The sequence below is a fragment of the Ovis aries genome, chromosome 3, assembly GCF_016772045.2.
Source record: "Ovis aries strain OAR_USU_Benz2616 breed Rambouillet chromosome 3, ARS-UI_Ramb_v3.0, whole genome shotgun sequence".
In the NCBI taxonomy this organism is placed as follows: Eukaryota; Metazoa; Chordata; class Mammalia; order Artiodactyla; family Bovidae; genus Ovis; species Ovis aries.
The window spans coordinates 202,873,556-202,892,211 of NC_056056.1; the positions used below are offsets into that span (position 1 = coordinate 202,873,556).

An 18,656-nucleotide genomic window follows, 5' to 3' on the forward strand; every position below is an offset into this window, starting at 1 on the left:
AACCATCTAAGAAGTTACTTGTGAATAGTTATGAATAGTCTACTTACAAAATTTAACCTCACTCTTTTAGGCAAAACCATAACACCATACCCTCCACTACAGCTTGCTTGTTTTAGAAATAAGTTCTATGTGATTTTATAGGCAGGTAAAATAACTCAAAATCCTGTGTTTTTTTTGTTCTTGAATTTATTTGAGATTACTGAAGACTTTGAGAAAGTTATTAAATATTACAAAGGTTTGAAAAAGAAACAACCAAAAGTTCTGTAGGATATACCATGAGAGTCTCCAACCAAGGAGACTAAAGACTATGTTAATTTGGCATCCTTTCCCAGCCAGCCATATCTAGGAAAGACAATGGATACAGTATTCGGATTTAATTTCAAAACTGACACTGAAAGATCAAGCTAGCAAAGACTGTTATGGAAAATTACCTTCTGATTTTTCTAGAAAAGTTGTAGAACTCCCTCTTTCTTACTTGGAAATCCCACTTCCTATTAGGAGGGCTTTACCCCTTTCCAAGTAAAAGTTCCTAGAGGTGAGTCCTACTTCCAGAGCAGTGCCCTGGGCTGTCCCTGCTGTCACTTTCCTCAGAGCCTCCCAAGGGAATAGGAAGAGGAGATAATGGAGAATAACACAAGCAGCAAGAGAAGATGGAGATTTTTTTCAGCCTCTCTGAGGATGTGTGAAACAAAAACTTAATAGCAGCAAAGTGTTACTGGTTAGGTGGAGGGGGAAAGGGTACCCAAAGGAAAAAGCTCTCAAAAGCAGCATGCCAGAGATGGTGGAAAGTAAAGCAGAGGGAAGGAGTATCTGCTTTGAAAACTGGCAAATTCTAGAGTCTGATGCCTTAAAAAAAAAAAAAAAGGCCAACTTTCGAAACATTCTAAAACATTGATAAGCTGATGATCAATTAACTGAGCATGGCTATCTTCATGACACATAACTAGATGACACTAACGTGGAAAGACAGGAAGGTTATAAACAAACTGTATGAATTAACCAATAATGAATATTGTTTGTTATCTTAACGTCGCAGGGATAAGTGACCAGGATAAGCGATGAGGGAGTGGGGGTAGAGTCACAAGAAGGAATTCGCTTCTTTTCTTGAAGAAGGCTTTCTAGAGGTTAGATTCCAGGTTTTGGACGAATAGCAACAGGAGATTAGCAGAGTGTTCCAACCAACCACAGGAAAATAGCTCAGAGGGGGAGTGAACTGATTATATGAATGGGGCATTGAGTAAGGGAGCCTGAGAGAAGAAAAGGGGATGGTCTAGGGGAACAGGGCCGGTTCAGGGTGCCCTAGTTTAGGTCTCCGATGTGGAAAAAGGCTGGTTGGGGGCAACGGAAGGCAAAAAGAAAAAGCACAGTAGTTTCTTCACTTATCTCGGGAGCACTAGGGTCTGCACCACCTGGAAAAGCTGACCAACAAGCTCGCCCTGAGTGTGATCTTTCCCGAGTGGGCCCTTGTAGGAAGAACGCAGCCCGCTGTTCCCTCAATTCTTGTCTGGATACCTGGGGTCATAGCTGGAGGCGCAGGGGTGTCTAAGGCAGACGTCTGTTGGGTGCTGGGTGGACTACGAGGCTGAGGCTCAGCGGCGGGACGGGCACTTAGCGATAAGCAGGCGGCGGCGGCAGCGGAGCGTGCAAAACCCAGGACTTACCTTACTGTCATCCATCTCGGCAGACAGGCCGGCCCTCCCCCGGCTCAGCCGGCCTGGTCCGGCCCGGCCCCGCCCCGGGGGAAGAAGGGGATATGGTTCTGACCGCCTCCTCTCGCCTAACAGTTCGGTTCCCTGATGCCACAGTCACGGGGACGAGGGACCAGTTCAGGAATGGCAGAGCGGACCCTGGAGGCGGCCCAGAACGCCTCCCTTCGCTGCCGCCGCCCCCTCCTCCTCCCCCTCCATGACAGGCTCTGGCTGTGTTTACAGACGCCCTGGAGAGCAGCCCGGACCGGAGGGTGGGCTGGAGCGCGTCGCGCGGATTGGCCCGCTCGGCTGCCGTAGCACCATGGCATTCTGGGGATTGTAGTTTCCCTCACCGAGGTCTCTGCGCGGTGGACTGGAAAGGAAACTACAATGTCCACAGAGCCTCAGCCAGGCGGCGTCCGTTTTTCTGCCGGGGAGCGCCGAGGGGGCGGAGCTGAAGCTAGGTTTCCCACAGTGCGCGCTCGGAGACGTTTGGGTCGGTGGTTTCCAGCGGCCTGGGGACGGGGTGGGGACCGTTGGGGCCTGGCAGAGGCAACCCTGAAGGACGGTCCCTGGGAGTAGGCCCTCTTCACGGACCCCGAGAAAACCATGAAGATTGTTTATTTTAAAAATTCAGAAACAACACCCCCCCCCCCAAAAAAAAACAACAAAGAATGTGAAATCGTAGATGCTTCTAGAAACCATTTGACAGTTCCTCCCAGTGTTAGACCATAAGTAAGTAAAGTCACTCAGTCGTGTCCGACTCTTTGTGACCCCGTGGACTGCAGCCCTCCAGGCTCCTCAGTCCATGGGCTTCTCCAGGCAAGAAAACTGGAGTGGGTTGCCATTTCCTTCTCCAGGGGATCTTCCCAACCCAGGGATTAAACCCGGGTCTCCCGCGTTGGAAGCAGACCCTTTAACCTCTGAGCCACCAGGGAGGCGCTAACCGTACGGCCAAAAATTCCACCAGAAATTACACTGATTGTCCCCACAAAAACTTGCGCAGTAATGTTCAGTCCTAGAAGCGTTATTCATAGTAGTCAACGAATGGAAACAACCCAAATGTTCAACGTGGATGAACTGATAGACCCATCCTGGTATTTATATAAAAAGGAATATTACTCATGATGAATGAGGTTCTGATACCTGCTGCAATGTGGATGAGCCTTGAAAATACACTTAAGAGTAAAAGAAGACACAAAAGATCGCATACGGTGGATTCCATTTAAATGAACTGTTCAGAATGGGTACCTTTAAAAAAACAAAAAGTTGGTGAGTGGTTGGCAGGGGCTACGGTTGGGGAATATAGTGCAAGTGGGGTGTGGAGGCCAGGAATGGGGCGTATTGATGGGTATTTGGGTTTCTTTTGAGGTGGTGAAACTGTTCTAAAATTGAGTTAGTGATAGCTGCACAACTTGGAGAAGGCAATGGCACCCCACTCCAATACTCTTGCCTGGAAACTCCCATGGATGGAGGAGCCTGGTAGGCTGCAGTCCGTGGGGTCGCGAAGAGTCTGACACGACTGAGCGACTTCACTTTCACTTTACACTTTCATGCATTGGAGAAGGAAATGGCAACCCACTCCAGTGTTCTTGCCTGGAGAATCCCAGGGACAGGGGAGCCTGGTGGGCTGCCGTCTATGGGGTCACACAGAATCTGACACGACTGAAGCGACTTAGCAGCAGCAACAGCAGCACAACTCTGACCATACTAAAAACTATTGAATTGTATACTTTAAGTGAATATCATGGTATGAGAATTTCATCTCAATAATAAATAAGGAGGAATGTTTTGGCATTGTCCACTTTTAGTAAAGTCAGTGGGCTTGTTTTGAACGGTGTTAGGCCATTGAGAACTTGACCAAAATGGTGCCTTCATTAATGTTCTGAAGAGTCCTTTGACTCTCTCTTCAGACTCATACTAAGTGCTTTGCCAAGTCTTTCCTGTATTCAAATTGAGATAGAGTTACCAAATTTAGCAATAAATATACAAGACACTCACATCTGAATTTCAGATAAATACCTGTTTAGTATAAGTGTGACCATGCAATATTTGAGACACACTTTTACTTTAAAAAAGTATTCTTTGCTTATCTGAAAGTCAGACTCAACTGGGTGTCTTTTTTTTTTTTTAACTTTTTCTTTTGTATTGGAGTGTAGCTGATTAACAGTGATGTGAACTAGTTTCAGATGCACAGCAAAGGGACGCAGCCGTACATATACGTGTATCCATTCTCTTCCACACTCCCCTCCCATCCAGGCTGCCACAGAACACTGAGCAGAATTCCCTGTGTTCTACAGCAGGTCTTTGTTGTTATCCACTTTAAATAAAGCAGTGTGTACATGTCCACCCCCAGCTCCCTAACTATCCCCCCCCCCCGCCCCCACCCACCGTAACCATAAGTTCTTTCTCTAAGTCTGTGAGAAAGTGTCTTCTATTTTATCCGACAACTTCAAATTGAGGAAGAATAAAAATAGAAAAGCAGAATCATCTCCATCAAATCTATGTAATACTTTAGAGGAACTAAAGCAGGTCAGTTCCTCAAAGGTAAATGTCACCTAACAGATCATGACGTGGGGTTGCCTGGCGTGCTGCAGTCCATGGGCTTATGAGGTGAGGTCTGCCCAGCCAGGGGTCGTCTGTCACCTGCAGACCATATTCCAGGTAGAGACTCCAGCCGCATCCTCTCTGACAGTTCGGGGAGTGCAAGACTGTGCTCCTGCAGGTTCTCCTCTTCCCTCACCTACTACCCCTTTGGTCTGAGTCCCTTTGTGCCTCCTTCTAGCCTCCTCTTCAGCGCCCAGTAAGGCCTCAGTCCTCGTCCCCAGCTACCCCCTTGCCCTGCTAAGCCCCCTTTTTGGAGTGGAGCTGCCATTCTTCCAGATTAGTCCTTTGTCACGCTCCCTGCATCCCTGCTGACAGTCGCCAGCCCCTCAGGAAGGAGGACTAAAGACCTTTTGAACCAGGTAGTGGAAATTTGAACACTCCCAGGGAAATAGTGTGTACACCAGATTCAGAAGAGGGAGGGAGATTCTCTAGGGAGGGAGAGAGGAACTAGATGGAGAAGGTCTTGGGGTGGTTAGTTGAATATTTAACTTTTTTTTTTTTTGGCTGTGCCAGGTCTTAGTTGCAGTATGTGGGATCTATTTCCCCAACCAGGGATTGAACCTGGGCTCCCTGCATTGGGAGCTTGGAGTTCTAGCCATTGGACCACCAGGGAAGTCCCCAGATACAGCTTTTAAAGAGATGGAACAAATATATGAAATCTCTTGGTGGAGGTATGGTGTATTGTTTCCTTCATATTTCTGTATGTTTGAAATATTACACAGTTAGAATAGGACTTTAAATTTTAAAAATCTGTAAACACACTTTAGAAAGTATGGAAATATGTTAAATTATTTACTAAAAACTTAATTTATAAAAACAAATCTCAGGAGATTTCCCTGGCACTCCATTGGTTAAGACTGCACCTTCCAATGCAGGGGATGTGGTTCAGTCCTTTGAGAAGCTAGGATCCCACATGCCTTGAGGCCCAAAACACCAGAACTTGAAACAGGAGCAATATTGTAATAAATTCAGTAACAGTGGTGCACATCGGGAATTTGCTGTATGACTCAGGGAACTCATGGAGAAGGAAATGGCAGCCCACTCCAGTATCCTTGGCTGGAGAATTCCGTGGACAGAGTCTGTAGCCTGGTGGACTACAGTTCATGGGGTCGCAAAGAGTCGAACACAACTGAGGCGACTTAGGACGCAGGGAACTCAAACTGGGGCTCTGTAACAACCTAGAAATGTGGAATAGGGTTGGAGGTGGGAGGAGGCTCAAGAGAGAGCGGACGTGTGTACCTATGGCTGATCTGTGTTAATGTATGGCAGAAACCAACACAATACTGTAATTATCCTTCAGTTTAAAATAAATAAATTAAAAAAAATAAAGATGAAAAAAAAGGTCCACATCAAAAAAAATCTTTAAAAAAACTCTGAATTGTATCATAAGATAAGACTTGGTAAAGAGAATAATACTTTGGCCACCTAATGTGAGCAGCCAACTCATTTGGAAGAGACCCTGATGCTAGGAAAGACTGAAGGCAGAAGAGGGCGACAGAGGATGAGATGGTTGGATGGCATCACTGATTCAGTGGACATGAACATGGGCAAACTCTGGGAGATGGTAAGGGACAGGGAAGTCTGGCATGCTGCAGTCCATGGGGTCACAAAGAGTTGGACATGACTGAGCGACTGAACAACAAAGGGAATAAGATGTTATGAAGGAGTGCTGTGTTAAAATGTTAATCATTTGCTGAGAAATACCCAGAATTTGTAACAAAGAGGTGAGGAAGGACAAAAGAAATTATTTGCTTCTGTTCATTTTAATCCTCAAGGAGTCTATAATCCAGCAAGGAGAAAGTCACACACACACAGGAGACTAGGAACAATCACTGAACGGTACAGACCAAGTTTAATGTCTCTGTGTTAAGTTGTTCAGAGTGGGTGGGGAAAGCCAAGCATCAGGCTGATTCAGAGGAAAGGAAAAGTGAAGCGAACACTTTTTATTTAGGAGTGGGAGGAAGCTTAGATGAAGACTCTAATCTCAGGGTCCTGGGCATATTTTGTATCCATGCTTTGCAATCTTTTTGTCCTATATTGCCTTCTCAAAGGGAACCTGTTTAGCATGCAGTTCCTTTAAAACATGCATATAATTTTCTCCTCCCTGCCCTCCCCATCCCTCCCTCCCCAGCACACATACACTGCAACACTTTTTCATGTACTCTCAGAAAAGTGAAAGTGAAAGTCACTCAGTCATGTCCGACTCTTTTGCGACTCCATGGACTGTATAGTCCATGGAATTTTCCAGGCCAGAATACTGGAGTGGGTTCTCCAGGGGATCTTCCCAACCCAGGGATCAAACCTAGGTCTCCTGCATTGCAAGCGGATTCTTTACTATCTGAGCCATCAGGGAGGCCCATCAGACAATCCACATAGAGGCACTGATGGCCTGTGGCGTATCTTCTCTGTTGCTTCTGGGGAGTTCCTTGTAGTGAATTCCTAAGCACCATGGCACACACCCACTCCCACTCGATCTGCATGCCTTCCATGCCCTCATCTCTCTCTTTCTCCTGTTCCTATTACTGCTTGGCTAAAAGAGCACAGGTGTCCAAACAGAGTCAAGATGATCTTGTTACTCCCTGGGCCACATGGGCCTGCTTGGCACATAGCCCCTGGGGAACGTCAGAGAGAAAGGAAGCTCATTAAAATAGCTTGTTGGCCTCCAACTGGCTTTCCATTAAGCTTGACACATGAGTCTAAGAATTTAAAAATTCTCCAGCCCTTTCCTAACAGTCAATGGTAATAAAAATTGATTGATTCAATTGTGGCATGCAAATTGGTGCTAGACCCATTTCCAATCTAGAAATAGTAATAATGAACACCAAAACCTGCCCAGAAAGAAGCAAAGGTGGCTGTAAAATCTACCATGGTAACTTCTGACCCACCTTAACACACACCATACATTTGGGGAAGTAGGTATCCTGGAGTCACCCTAGAAGTGACCCGTCATTACTTCTCTGTTCCTGGCCTGTCTTTTCAAAGAGTTGTTTGTCTGTGGCTGAGTGATCAAGATTTTCAAAACTCAGCAGAGTTATATGGTGAATTTGTGGATAGTCTCAAATATGATACAGAAACCCAGAAAGAAAAGGAGGAAAACTATTCAAAGAAAAAAAAAACAAACCACTGATTGAAGAGAGGCAGGGGGTGGCATGAGATTAAATGAGGAGGGTAAAGGAACAAAAATTAACCTTATTTAGAAACCACAAACAAGGGTAACAGTACGATATTCTGCCCTCAGGAATGCCATGGCTACGTTGATATGTAAATCTGGCACTAGAACAACAGAGTGTTATTGCCGCTGATATGGTACTCTTCAGAGGTACAGAGAAAAAGTGGGTGGTTCATGTGAAATTCATGAAATGCTTGAGGTGAACTCACTGTTGAAGTATTAGTCCTCTGTTTTGTTTGGTGTGTGGTTTTCTTTTTCCCCAATGTATTTTATAGATAAGTATTCCTCTGTGCTTTTTGTTTCTGAAAAGTTTGACTTTATTGTCATGAAGCTATAAAATATTCCATCTCAAAAGTTTGGTTTTGTTCTAAAGGCATTTTGCGAAATGCCCCCCTCCCTTTTGCCCACACGGACAAATATGCCTACATTTGCATACAGCACAGTACCTACTTACTCTCTTCACTGGCTAGAAAGTCCAGAAGAAAGAGCCTAAAGGAACATTTTCAGAATGAGTACATAATTCAGCTTCTAGCTTGTTAGCAGGAGCAGAAGAAATAAGGCCAAGAAGGACTAAAAAGTCTCTTGATGAGGAAAGAAAAAAAGCTCTGATCAGCATAAAAATAAGGAAGAGAAAATGAAGCTCAAGGAACCAAAACCTTCCCTGCTCAAACTTTCCCTTACCTCTTCCCCTTCACCAACGTACTGAAACTGTCACCTCCAACTCAACAACTTTTCTCAGTATCGTCCCAGCTACCGTTTCTACTGAAAATAACTAAGTCTTATAAAACTCTCAGGCAGGAAAGAATAAAGTGTGCCCATGTGTGCAGAAAAAAATGGAAAATATACTTATTTGGCCAACAAGCAGCTCTTTAAGCTACCCCTTCTAAGAGATGACTTGCTAAGCATCACTATTAGTCATTGACACTTTAGTATGAATGTGCTGCTGCTGCTTTTTTTTTTTTTTTTTTTTGTCTCATACTTGCTACCTAACGATTAGGTTTAGGTTTGGGAGAAAAGAGGAATATGTATACAGTTTTGAAGAATAGGCGTTGTAAGAAAGGGAGAGATCTGGGTAGATCTGATTGCTGTGCTATGGCTTTGAGCTTTGAAAGAGCAGCCAAGTAGACCCTGGATGCCTGTGGAGGTTAGGACAGAGACAGATGAAGAGCCAACAGTTAATGACCAGGTACCTTCTTTCACAAATCTCCTGAGGATTTACCCAACAGACACACATAAGACAAGCACATTTTATTCTACTGATTCAAACCTGAAGATGTTTAAACTTACCATGGCACTTGTGATAGAGTAAGTAAAAAACAAAACAAAAAAACTCAGCCTGCATTTTTGCTTAGAAACTTTTTTTTTAAAAAAACACCCTCCATCAAAGTTCGCTTTTGAGGTTGTTTCCAGTGTAAGTTTTAATAAACTCTGAGTTGTTTGCTGAATGGAAATCTGACAGGGCTCCTCTTCCAGGTCTTGCATTTTTAAGGAACAAAAGATTGGAATCCTGGCTAATCCAGAAGGAAGCTTGGTTGTGGTACCTGTGACTTCAGAAGGACAGCAGGGGACCCATCTCTTATTTTACAAAGTGACTTCTCCAAATTTTGCTTCAGTTTTCTCCATTTCTAAGAGAAGGGGAAAAAAAAAAGCAATCAAATTTACCCCTGTGGCCCTATCAGACTTACTTTAAAAAAAATAGAATTTCAAAATAATTTGTTTCTTTTTGGCTGTGCTGGCTCTTCCTTGCTGTGTGCGGGCTTTCTCTAGCGAGCAGGGGTTCTTCTGTAGAGTGTGAGCTGCTCATTTCGCTGGCACAGGCTCTATAGCGAGGGCTCAGTAGCTGTGGCGCACGAGCTCTGTTGCCCCGCAGCACGTGGGATCGTCCCCGACAAGTGATCAACCCAGTGTCCCTTGTATTGCACGCTGGACCACAAGGGAAGCCTCCAGACTTACTTATGGCCCTCCAGATGTTTTTAAAAGCCACAAACTATTTATGAGGATTTAAGTATTAATATTTCCTGTCTCTCAGTATTATCTACTGCTGGAAGTAAATACCTTTGACTCTTTCTATCATTTCTCCTAACATTACAGATATTGTAATTTTTCTATTTGGTATCACATATCTTCCTTTGGGCTTCCCAGGTGGCACTAGTGGTAAAGAACCCGCCTGCCAATGCAGGAGACACAAGAGATGCAGGTTTGATCCCTGGGTCAGGAAGATCCCCTGGAGGAGGGCATGGCAACCCACTCCAGTGTTCTTGCCTGGAGAATCCCATGGACAGAGGAGTCTGGTGGGCTACAGTCCATGGGGTCCCAAAGAGTCAGACAGGACTGAAGCAACTTAGCATCATGCATCTTCATTTATTTTTGACTCGTTTACATGTTTAAGAATTTTTTACAGCATATTTTCAATTCCTTTAAAGCCTTCCTTATCTACACAAGAAGTCTTCCATTCCAGGATTTACCTTTAAACCTTTTCACTTGTGCATAAGGTTGTTTCCAAAAACATTTTAGCCTGAATATGGTTAATGTCAATTTTCTCTGGTCAATGCAGTGTTACTTGAATGGGACGGCACCTTATTTTGTGAGAATATTAGGGGACTTCCCTGGTGGTCCAGTGGCTAAGACTCCAAGCTCCCAGTGCAAGGGGCACAGATTCCAATCCCTGGTCAGGGAACTAGATCCCACATGCTGCAAATAAAGAGTTCACATGTCACAACTAAGACCCAGTGCAGCCAAATAATTAAATAAAAATAAATATAACCAAGAAAATAAAAATAGAATATTTTAAATATACATATAAAATAGTAGTAGTAGTAATACCACTTGGTTTCCAAAACTATTTTCATGAAATTTGTCTCAGAGGAATTAAAGGATTGCCACATGGAAGCTGACTGACGTGCTAATGGTGTTCCTGTCACCCAGCTGCAGTCTTTTGGTAGAATAGAATGACTGTCCTTAAAAATTAGCATCATTCTGCTGAGTAGCCATTTCTATCTCGGTCATTCATAAATATGTCTGAGTCATTAAAGCCTATCGTTCTGCTTGCTGTGTGAAATAATTCTTTTAAAATATGTACTGTAAGTATGTCTCAAATTTCAAAGGACATCCTTTGATCCTTATTTTGTAAAAAAAAAAAAAAAAAAAAACCAACAAAAAACCATGGTGATTCTGCCTTCACTGTTTCTGGGCTTGAGTCATACCATTGGTTGCATGACTGGCTAATTTTGTTACAGGACTCATTTTAGAGTGTGGTATAGGAACTTCCCCGGCGGTCCAGTGGTTAAGACTCCTCGCTCCCAATGCAAGGGTCACAGGTTTGATCCCTGTTCAGGGAACCAAGGTCCAGCATGCCACATGGCACAGCCAAAACAAACTAACAAACAAACAAAAACCACAAACACAAAATGAAGATCGAGTGCAATGTAGGCATGCAAGAGTCTTAAAATTTGGTGCTGCCCCTCTCCTGACCCTCCTGATGTTCTCACAGTGACGAGAGTCAAGGCATGAACAGCAGCCCCCTCCTTCCACTCGTCACCAGTAGTCCATACAGGTCGTTTCAGATTTTACAGATTTACTGTACATTTCAGCTCTCTCCTCTAGATGTTTCTCTACAGGAGAAGAGAAAGTAATTTTTGTCCTAAGTGACGCTGCCTTTCTCAGACCAGCCTGCCAGCGAGGCCAGCAAGATGGCCTCGCCCAGGCAGACGCACACGCCGTCAGGGGTTGTGCACGGAATGTCCGTCCTTTGCCGCAATGTCTGGCGCCTCTGGCCTCAGCGTGGACTCTGACCCTCTCCTCTGTGCCTCACCCTTTCCCCTTTCTCACATGGTTCCTGCCTGGTGTTCTGTTCTTGCTGTTTCATGCTTTCAGACAGCGAGTCCTGAGAAGGAGTTATCCTTTCCCTACACCTGAAGGATTGTCTCCGGTTTGTTTTGTCTTGGAAAACTCCAGACCTTCTGCTGTGTTGCCCTCCGGTTGCCTCCTTTCCCGCTCAGCTTGGAAGGTGTCTGTTGATCAGCTCTGTTCTGGCTGCTGCAGGTAAGACTCAAATACAGGTGGCTCCGTTCCTGCCCGGTCACAGCTTCCAGACAGGGTCACACCTCCTTCATAGTAACCCCTAGCCTCCCAGCCCTCCCGCATATCCACCACAGAGGCCTAGAGGTAAGGTGGGAGTGGTCCTGGCTGCACTGGCCGAGTTTTCTGCCCAACAGTTGCGTTTCCTCCCCACCTCCCATCCTTCTCTCACACTTCTTTTCTCCCTAGTTTCTACCCCTACATCAAGATCCACTTCTCTCCTGGCCACTGAAGCAACGCTTGACATCCAGTCCAGCTCTGCCCTCCTTCAGGTTGGGGAAGAGCTAACTGGGCATCTCTCCAGGTGCTGGCAGAACAGCTCAGGCAATCAAAGGGCTAATGTACCCACGTTGCCAAGCTTTGAAGAGGCAGTTTGTTGAGGATGAGGCTGGTGATGGAACTTCTCAAGAGAGCTACCTGCCCAGATTTCCCTCTTGAATGTTTCCAGCTAACAGGTGGTCCCTCCACTGGAAGTAAATTCCTGAGTATTTTTATCCAACACCTCATAAACAAAATGGTAATGCTACTGGCTATGTCATACTACCGGGCATATTGAATCATGTCCCCATTCATCAATTTGCCAAACAAAGTAGGTTGCTATCTGAGCTTGTTTGGAGAGAGGCTAACTATGGGAAGGAAGAAAAATTCAGGCATCTGCCTACAGGTACACTGTCAAGATTTAAATGATACATGTGCTCGGTGGTATCCAACTCTGTGACCCCACGAACTATAGCCTACCAGGTTCCTCTGTCCGTGGGATTTTCCAGGCAAGAATACTGGAGTGGGTTGCCATTTCCTTCTCTAGGGAAATGATACATACAGGTTGACTTGGTGCATTTTTAAGTGACCCTTTCCCTACATAAGATGCACTGGCAGCATGGTTGACACTCTAGTCATTGTTATGGGAACCGCACTATAATGCCTTGGGGAGGCCTGTTGCACTGGAACTGAGGTAGGGAGGAGCTGGAACCCAAGAGAGATGCAGAATGTAGCCAGAGGATAACTGATTTATTTTTTTAAGGCATTTTACTTTTTAAAGTCTTTACTGAATTTGTTAAAATACTGCTTCTGTTTTATATTTCAGCGTTTCTTTTGGCGTGTGGAATCTTAGCTCCCTGACCAGGGGTCACACCCGTATCCCCTGCATTGGAAGGTTAAAGTCTTAACCACTGGACCATCCATGTTTTATAAATCCATCCTTTCATTTAAAAACACATCGAGCAACTCCTCATCAGGCCTTGTGCTGTATGCTAGACACACCAAGATTCACGAGGCTTACACGCTGATGGGGGATTCTCTATGTATGTGCAGGATAGTGTGTTAAGTGTGATAATAAAGGTACGCACAAAATGTAGAGGGGATCTAGGGCGTGTCTTTCCTGAAGAGCTCGTTTCTGAGCCAAGTCTCGAAGGATGAGTATAAAGCAAGAAAAGATACATTTTCAAAGGCATTGTGGTGTGGAATTATGATGGGGAACCCACACATAATTTGGTGTGAGTATAATTCAGGCTTCTCAGGAGCTGGGAAGAGCAGTGTCAAGAGCTCGGGCCAAATGTATACAGGAGCTAGATGATGAAGCACATTGAATGTCTAGCTTGGGAGTAGGGACTTAATTTGAAGGTGCTTGGGAGCCTCTGGGCTTCCCAGGTGGCGCTAGTGGTAAAGAAAGTGAAGTCGCTCAGTTGCGTCCAGCTCTTTGTGACCCCATGGACTGTAGTCCACCAGGCTCCTCCGTCCATGGGATTTTCCAGGCAAGAGTACTGGAGTGGGGTGCCATTGCCTTCTCCAGGAGACTTTCCTGACCCAGGGATTGAACCCGGGCCTCCCACATTGCAGGCAGACGCTTTACCGTCTGAGCCACCAGGGAAGTGCTAGTGGTAAAGAAGCTGCCTGCCAATGCCAGAGACATAGGAGACTGGTGGGGAAGATCCCCTGGGGGAGGGCATGGCAACCCACTCCAGTACTCTCACCTGGAGAATCCCACGGACAGAGGAGCCTGGCGGGCTACAGTCCATGGGGTCACAGAGACTAAAGCAATTTAGCACAGGAGCCGCTTAGAGTTGAAGCAGGGGAGTGACAAATATGGGGGGAACTGACGGTTTCACATGCAGCTGGCAGCTCCTTGTTATATTAAAAAAAAGTAATTTAATTAACTTTGGCTGTGCTGAGTCTTTGTTGCTGTGCAGGCTTCTCCCTAGTTGTAGTGAGTGGGGACTATTCTTCGTCGTAGTGCACGGCTCTTCATTCCAGCGGCTTCTCTGGTGGAGCACGGGCTCCAGGCCTATGGGCTGCGGTGGCTGCAGTTCCCGGGCTCTAGAGCACAGGCTCAGTAGTTGTGGTTCGTGGGCTTCGTTGCGCCGCAGCCTGTGGGATCTTCCCAGATCAGGAATCTAACTCATGTCTCCTGCGTTGGCAGGCAGATTCTTTACCACTGAGCCACCCCTGCACTTTTTTTTTTTTTATTATTATTGATTTATTTGTCTGCACCAGGTTTTACTTGCTGCACACAAGATCTTTGATCTTTGTTGTGGCATGAGGGATATTTAGTTGCGGCTTGCAAACTCTTAGTTGTGGCATGTAGGATCTAGTTCCCTTCCCAGTTAGATCAAATTTGGGTCCCCTGCCTTGGAAATTCAGCGTCTTAGCTACTGGACCACCAGGAAAGTTCCTATTTTATAATATTTTATTATATTATGTCATACTTGTAATATATGTATTACACCAGATGTATATTGCCAGGAAGAAATGGATGGGCAGATAGAGAGAATGTTAGACAGAGAAACTGAATTTAGAATCTTTCATTTATTCAGTAGAGTTGAAAATATATTATTTAAGAGAGGTGAAAAACTAAAACTCTGTGTTGTCCGCAGAAACTTTCCTTAAACAGATGGAATTTCTCTTTTTCATTTGTAAAAGTTAAAAAAAAAAAAGGAGCTTTTTATTTCAAAATTAGTATTTGCCCATGGTTAAACTATCCCAACAGCAAAGAAGATTGTAAGGTAAAAAGTAAAATTTCCAGACACACTTTCTAGAGTTAACCACCATCCAGCCTTCCAGAAATGTTGAACACACTACAAAGAGTAAAAGTACCTCCCTCTCATTTTTACATAGATGGTACTAAATTACACTGTTTGCACATTTTTCAGTTAACAACCTGTACTGGGCACGATTCCGTTGTCATTGTTATGTGGAACTCTCTCCTTCCTTCAGTCTTGGTTTTCTTTCCTTTCTTTCAGAATCTACTTTTTGTTTTACTCTTTATTTTTACTAGCTAAGCAATTAAAAAATACACAACTTTGATTATACATCTTTCTGTTCTCGTGTGACTGTTGTCTGTGGGACAGATTCTTAGAAGAAGAACCTCTAGATTAAGTATATAAACCCTTGAATTTTGGCAGGTTACTGACAAGGTTTCCTCAGAAAGAGTTACAAACCATTTATTTCCACCAGAAATTTCCATTTCGTGTATGTTTCCTCACCACACAACATGGTTTGTTATCACACTTTTAAAGTTTTGCCAACTCAGTATACTAAAAATTGGTATCTTGGTGATGCCTTAATTTGCACTTACTGAATTAGCAATGAGATTGGGTATTCTTTGTGTATGTGGTGGGGCTTTCATATTTTGTTTTCTGAACTTCCAGTTCATATTCTTTTATAGGTGGTTGGTCTTTTTCTTCAGATTTCTAAAAACTCTATATGTATATTCAAGAAATTATTGCTGATATCATATATGCTAATCATTTTTTTGCCCAGATTGTTGCCTTTGACTTTGTAGGTTGTATTTTTAATTCCATTTTTCAGTAGTCACATTTATTAATCGTTTCTTTATGACTTCTAGATTTTATGTCATAGTTAGGAAAAGCTTTCTCCATGACAAGATTATACAAAAATTCATTGTTTTATTCTAGTACTTTTTGCAATTTCACTTTTATATTTAAACCTTTTCTCCACCTTGGATTTATTTTTGATGTACAGAGAAAAATGGAGCTCTGCTTTTATTATTTTTCTAAAAGACTGACCACTTATCCCAATGGTGATTATTGAATATCTTCCCTACTCATTTGGAATGCTCCCTTTATCATAAAAGTTATTTCATTTGCACATGGGTTCATATCTGGACTGTCTACCTTTTTCCATTGACCTGCCTATTTCAGCACTGTACTGTTCATTGATGTGGTTTAGAATGCATTTTTAAAAAATCTAGTGGCTTTAAGGCAGTAAAAGTATTCTATATGATATTATTATTATGGCTGTATGTCATTATATATTTGTCCAAACTCGTATGCTGTGCACCACCAAGAGGGAACCCTAAGGTAAAGTATGGATGTTGAGTGATTATGGTGCGTCAAGGTAGGTTCATTCCTGGTTAAAAAAAAGAGAAAGAACCATTACAATGAGCAATGAGGATAATGGGGGAGGCTATGCATGTGTGGCGTGGTAATAAATGGGAAGTCTGTATCTCCCTTCAAGTTATACACCTAAAGTTGCTCTAGAAAAACAAAGTCTTCTAAAAAATAAAATCGAAGAATTTAAAAACGAACAGTACTAACTTCCTTTCATTACTCTATTCTCATCCTTTTAAAAAAATTTTTTTGTTGAAGTACAGTTTTACAATATTGTGTTAATTTTTTCTGTACTATATCTTCTTTTTCATGTTCTTTTCCATTGTGATTTGTCACAGGACATTGAATACAGTTCCCTGTGTTATATAGTAGGGCCATGTCGTTATTCATCCTGTATGTAGTAGTTTGCCTCTGCTAAATCCCAAGCTCCCAATCCTTCCCTCCCCTCCTCCTCTCCTCCTCGGTGACCACAAGTCTATTCTCTATATCTGTGAGTCTGTTTTTGTTTCACAATATGTTGATTTGTTGTGTTTTAGACTTCACGTTTAAGTGGTACCATTGGGTATTTGTGGAAACTTCTGAAAGAGATGGGAATACCAGACCACCTGACCTGCCTCTTGAGAAACCTGTATGCAGGTCAGGAAGTAACAGTTGGAACTGGATATGGAACAACAGACTGGTTCCAAATAGGAAAATGAGTACAGCAAGGCTGTATATTGTCACCCTGCTTATTTAACTTATATGCAGAGTATATCATGAGAAACACTGGGCTAGAAGAAACACAAGCTGGAATCAAGTTTGCCAGGAGAAATATCAATAACCTCAGATATGCAGATGACACCACCTTTATGGCAGAAAGTGAAGAGGAACTAAAACGCCTCTTGATGAAAGGGAAAGAGGAGAATGAAAAAGTTGGCTTAAAGCTCAACATTCAGAAAACGAAGATCATGGCATCTGGTCCCATCACTTCATGGCAAACAGATGGGGAAATGGTGGAAACAGTGTCAGACTTAATTTTGGGGGGACTCCAAAATCACTGCAGATGGTGATTGCAGCCATGAAATTAAGAGACGCTTACTCCTTGGAAGGAAAGTTATGATCAACCTAGATAGCATATTCAAAAGCAGAGACATTACTTTGCCAACAAAGGTCCACCTAGTCAAGGCTATGGTTTTTCCTGTGGTCATGTATGGATGTGAGAGTTGGACTGTGAAGAAGGCTGACAGCTGAAGAATTGATGCTTTTGAACTGTGGTGTGGAGAAGACTCTTGAGAGTCCCTTGGACTGCAAGGAGATCCAACCAGTCCATTCTAAAGGAGATCAGTCCTGGGTGTTCTTTGGAAGGAATGATGCTAAAGCTGAAACTCCAGTACTTTGGCCACCTCATGCGCAGAGAGTTGACTCACTGGAAAAGACTGATGCTGGGAGGGATTGGGGGCAGGAGGAGAAGGGGACAACAGAGGATGAGATGGCTGGATGGCAACACTGACTCAATGGATGTGAGTTTGAGTGAACTCCGGGAGTTGGTGACGGACAGAGAGGCCTGGCGTGCTGCAATTCATGGGGTCACAAAGAGTTGGACACTACTGAGCAACTGAACTGAACTGATGGGGTATTTGTCTTTCTTTTTTTGGCATACTTCCCTTAGTATGATGAGTGCTAGGGCCATCCGTATTGCTGCAAATGGCATTATTTCATTCTTTTTGATGGGTGAGTGAGATTTCATTGTATATGCACCACATCTTCTTTATCCACTCATCTGTCAATGGACATTTAGGTTGCTTCCATGTCTTGGCCATGGTAAACAGTGCTGTGATGAACATAGGGGTACATTTTCGAATGTATCTTTTTGAATTATAGTTTTGTCTGGGTGCATGCCCAGGAATGGGATTGCTGGATCATATGGCAACTCTATTTTTAATTTTTTGAGGAACCTCCACCCTGTTCTCCACAGTGGCTATACCAATTTACATTCCCACCAACAGTGTAGGAGGGTTCCCTTTTCTCTGTACCCTCTCCAGCACTTGTTATTTGTAGACTTCTTAAGGATGGTCATTCTGACTCATGTGAAGTGGTGCCTCACTGTAGTTTTGATTTGCATTTCTCTAATAATTAGCAAAGTTGAGCATCTTTCACATGCTTTTTGACCATCTGTCTATTTTCTTTAGAGAAATGTCTGTTGAAGTCTTCTACCCATTTGTCAATTGGGCTGTTTGGTTTTTTTTGGTGTTGTGTGAGCTGCTTGTATATTTTGTAAGTTAAGCCCTTGTTGGTTGCATCGTTTATTAATACAAATATTTTCTCCCACCCCATAGGTTGTCTTTTTGTTTTGTTTATGGTTTCCTTTGCTGTGCCAGCACTAGTTAGTTTGATTAGGTCCTGTTTGGTTTTTTTTTGTTTTTATTTCTATTGCCCTGGGAGACTGACCTAAGAAAACATTGGTATGATTTATGTTAGAGAATGTTTTGTGTCTTCATCCTTATATTTCCAGATGATCTGTTCTCAAGTGCCAATAAAAGATGTAATGGTATGCTCTGTTTGTGTACAGTAACAATGGTGGATAAGATAATTTAATGAGTCAATAACCACTACGATTTTTTATTGTTGTTTTCATTTCCAGTATTGCAGTGTGAACAACATTGATTCATATCTGTTTTTCTGATGTGTTTGTATGTATTATAATTTCTTCTTGTGCTTCCCCAAATAAACTTTTGGCTCGAGACTGTTTAACAATGTCCCAGTGTTTACTCAGTCACTATGCTGAACTTT

At 43.4% G+C, this 18,656-nt stretch overlaps 2 protein-coding genes across 3 annotated transcripts in view; one reads left to right on the plus strand and one right to left on the minus strand.

Annotated features, from left to right (window-relative positions):
- CREBL2 (cAMP responsive element binding protein like 2) overlaps positions 1-1,945 on the minus strand; it is a 29,673-nt gene extending 27,728 nt beyond the window's left edge. For both annotated transcript variants that reach the window (XM_004006852.5, XM_060414220.1), the window contains exon 1: positions 1,662-1,945. In XM_004006852.5, coding sequence (XP_004006901.1) covers positions 1,662-1,676 — 15 coding nt within the window. In that variant the 5' untranslated portion in view covers positions 1,677-1,945. The remainder of the gene's footprint in view (positions 1-1,661) is intronic.
- The window catches only part of GPR19 (G protein-coupled receptor 19), a 90,930-nt gene extending 72,313 nt beyond the window's left edge, over positions 1-18,617 (plus strand). The window contains exon 4 of the transcript XR_009600284.1: positions 11,338-18,617. The gene's annotated coding sequence lies outside the window, so the exon portion shown is untranslated. The remainder of the gene's footprint in view (positions 1-11,337) is intronic.
- Positions 18,618-18,656: the final 39 nt, after the last annotated feature.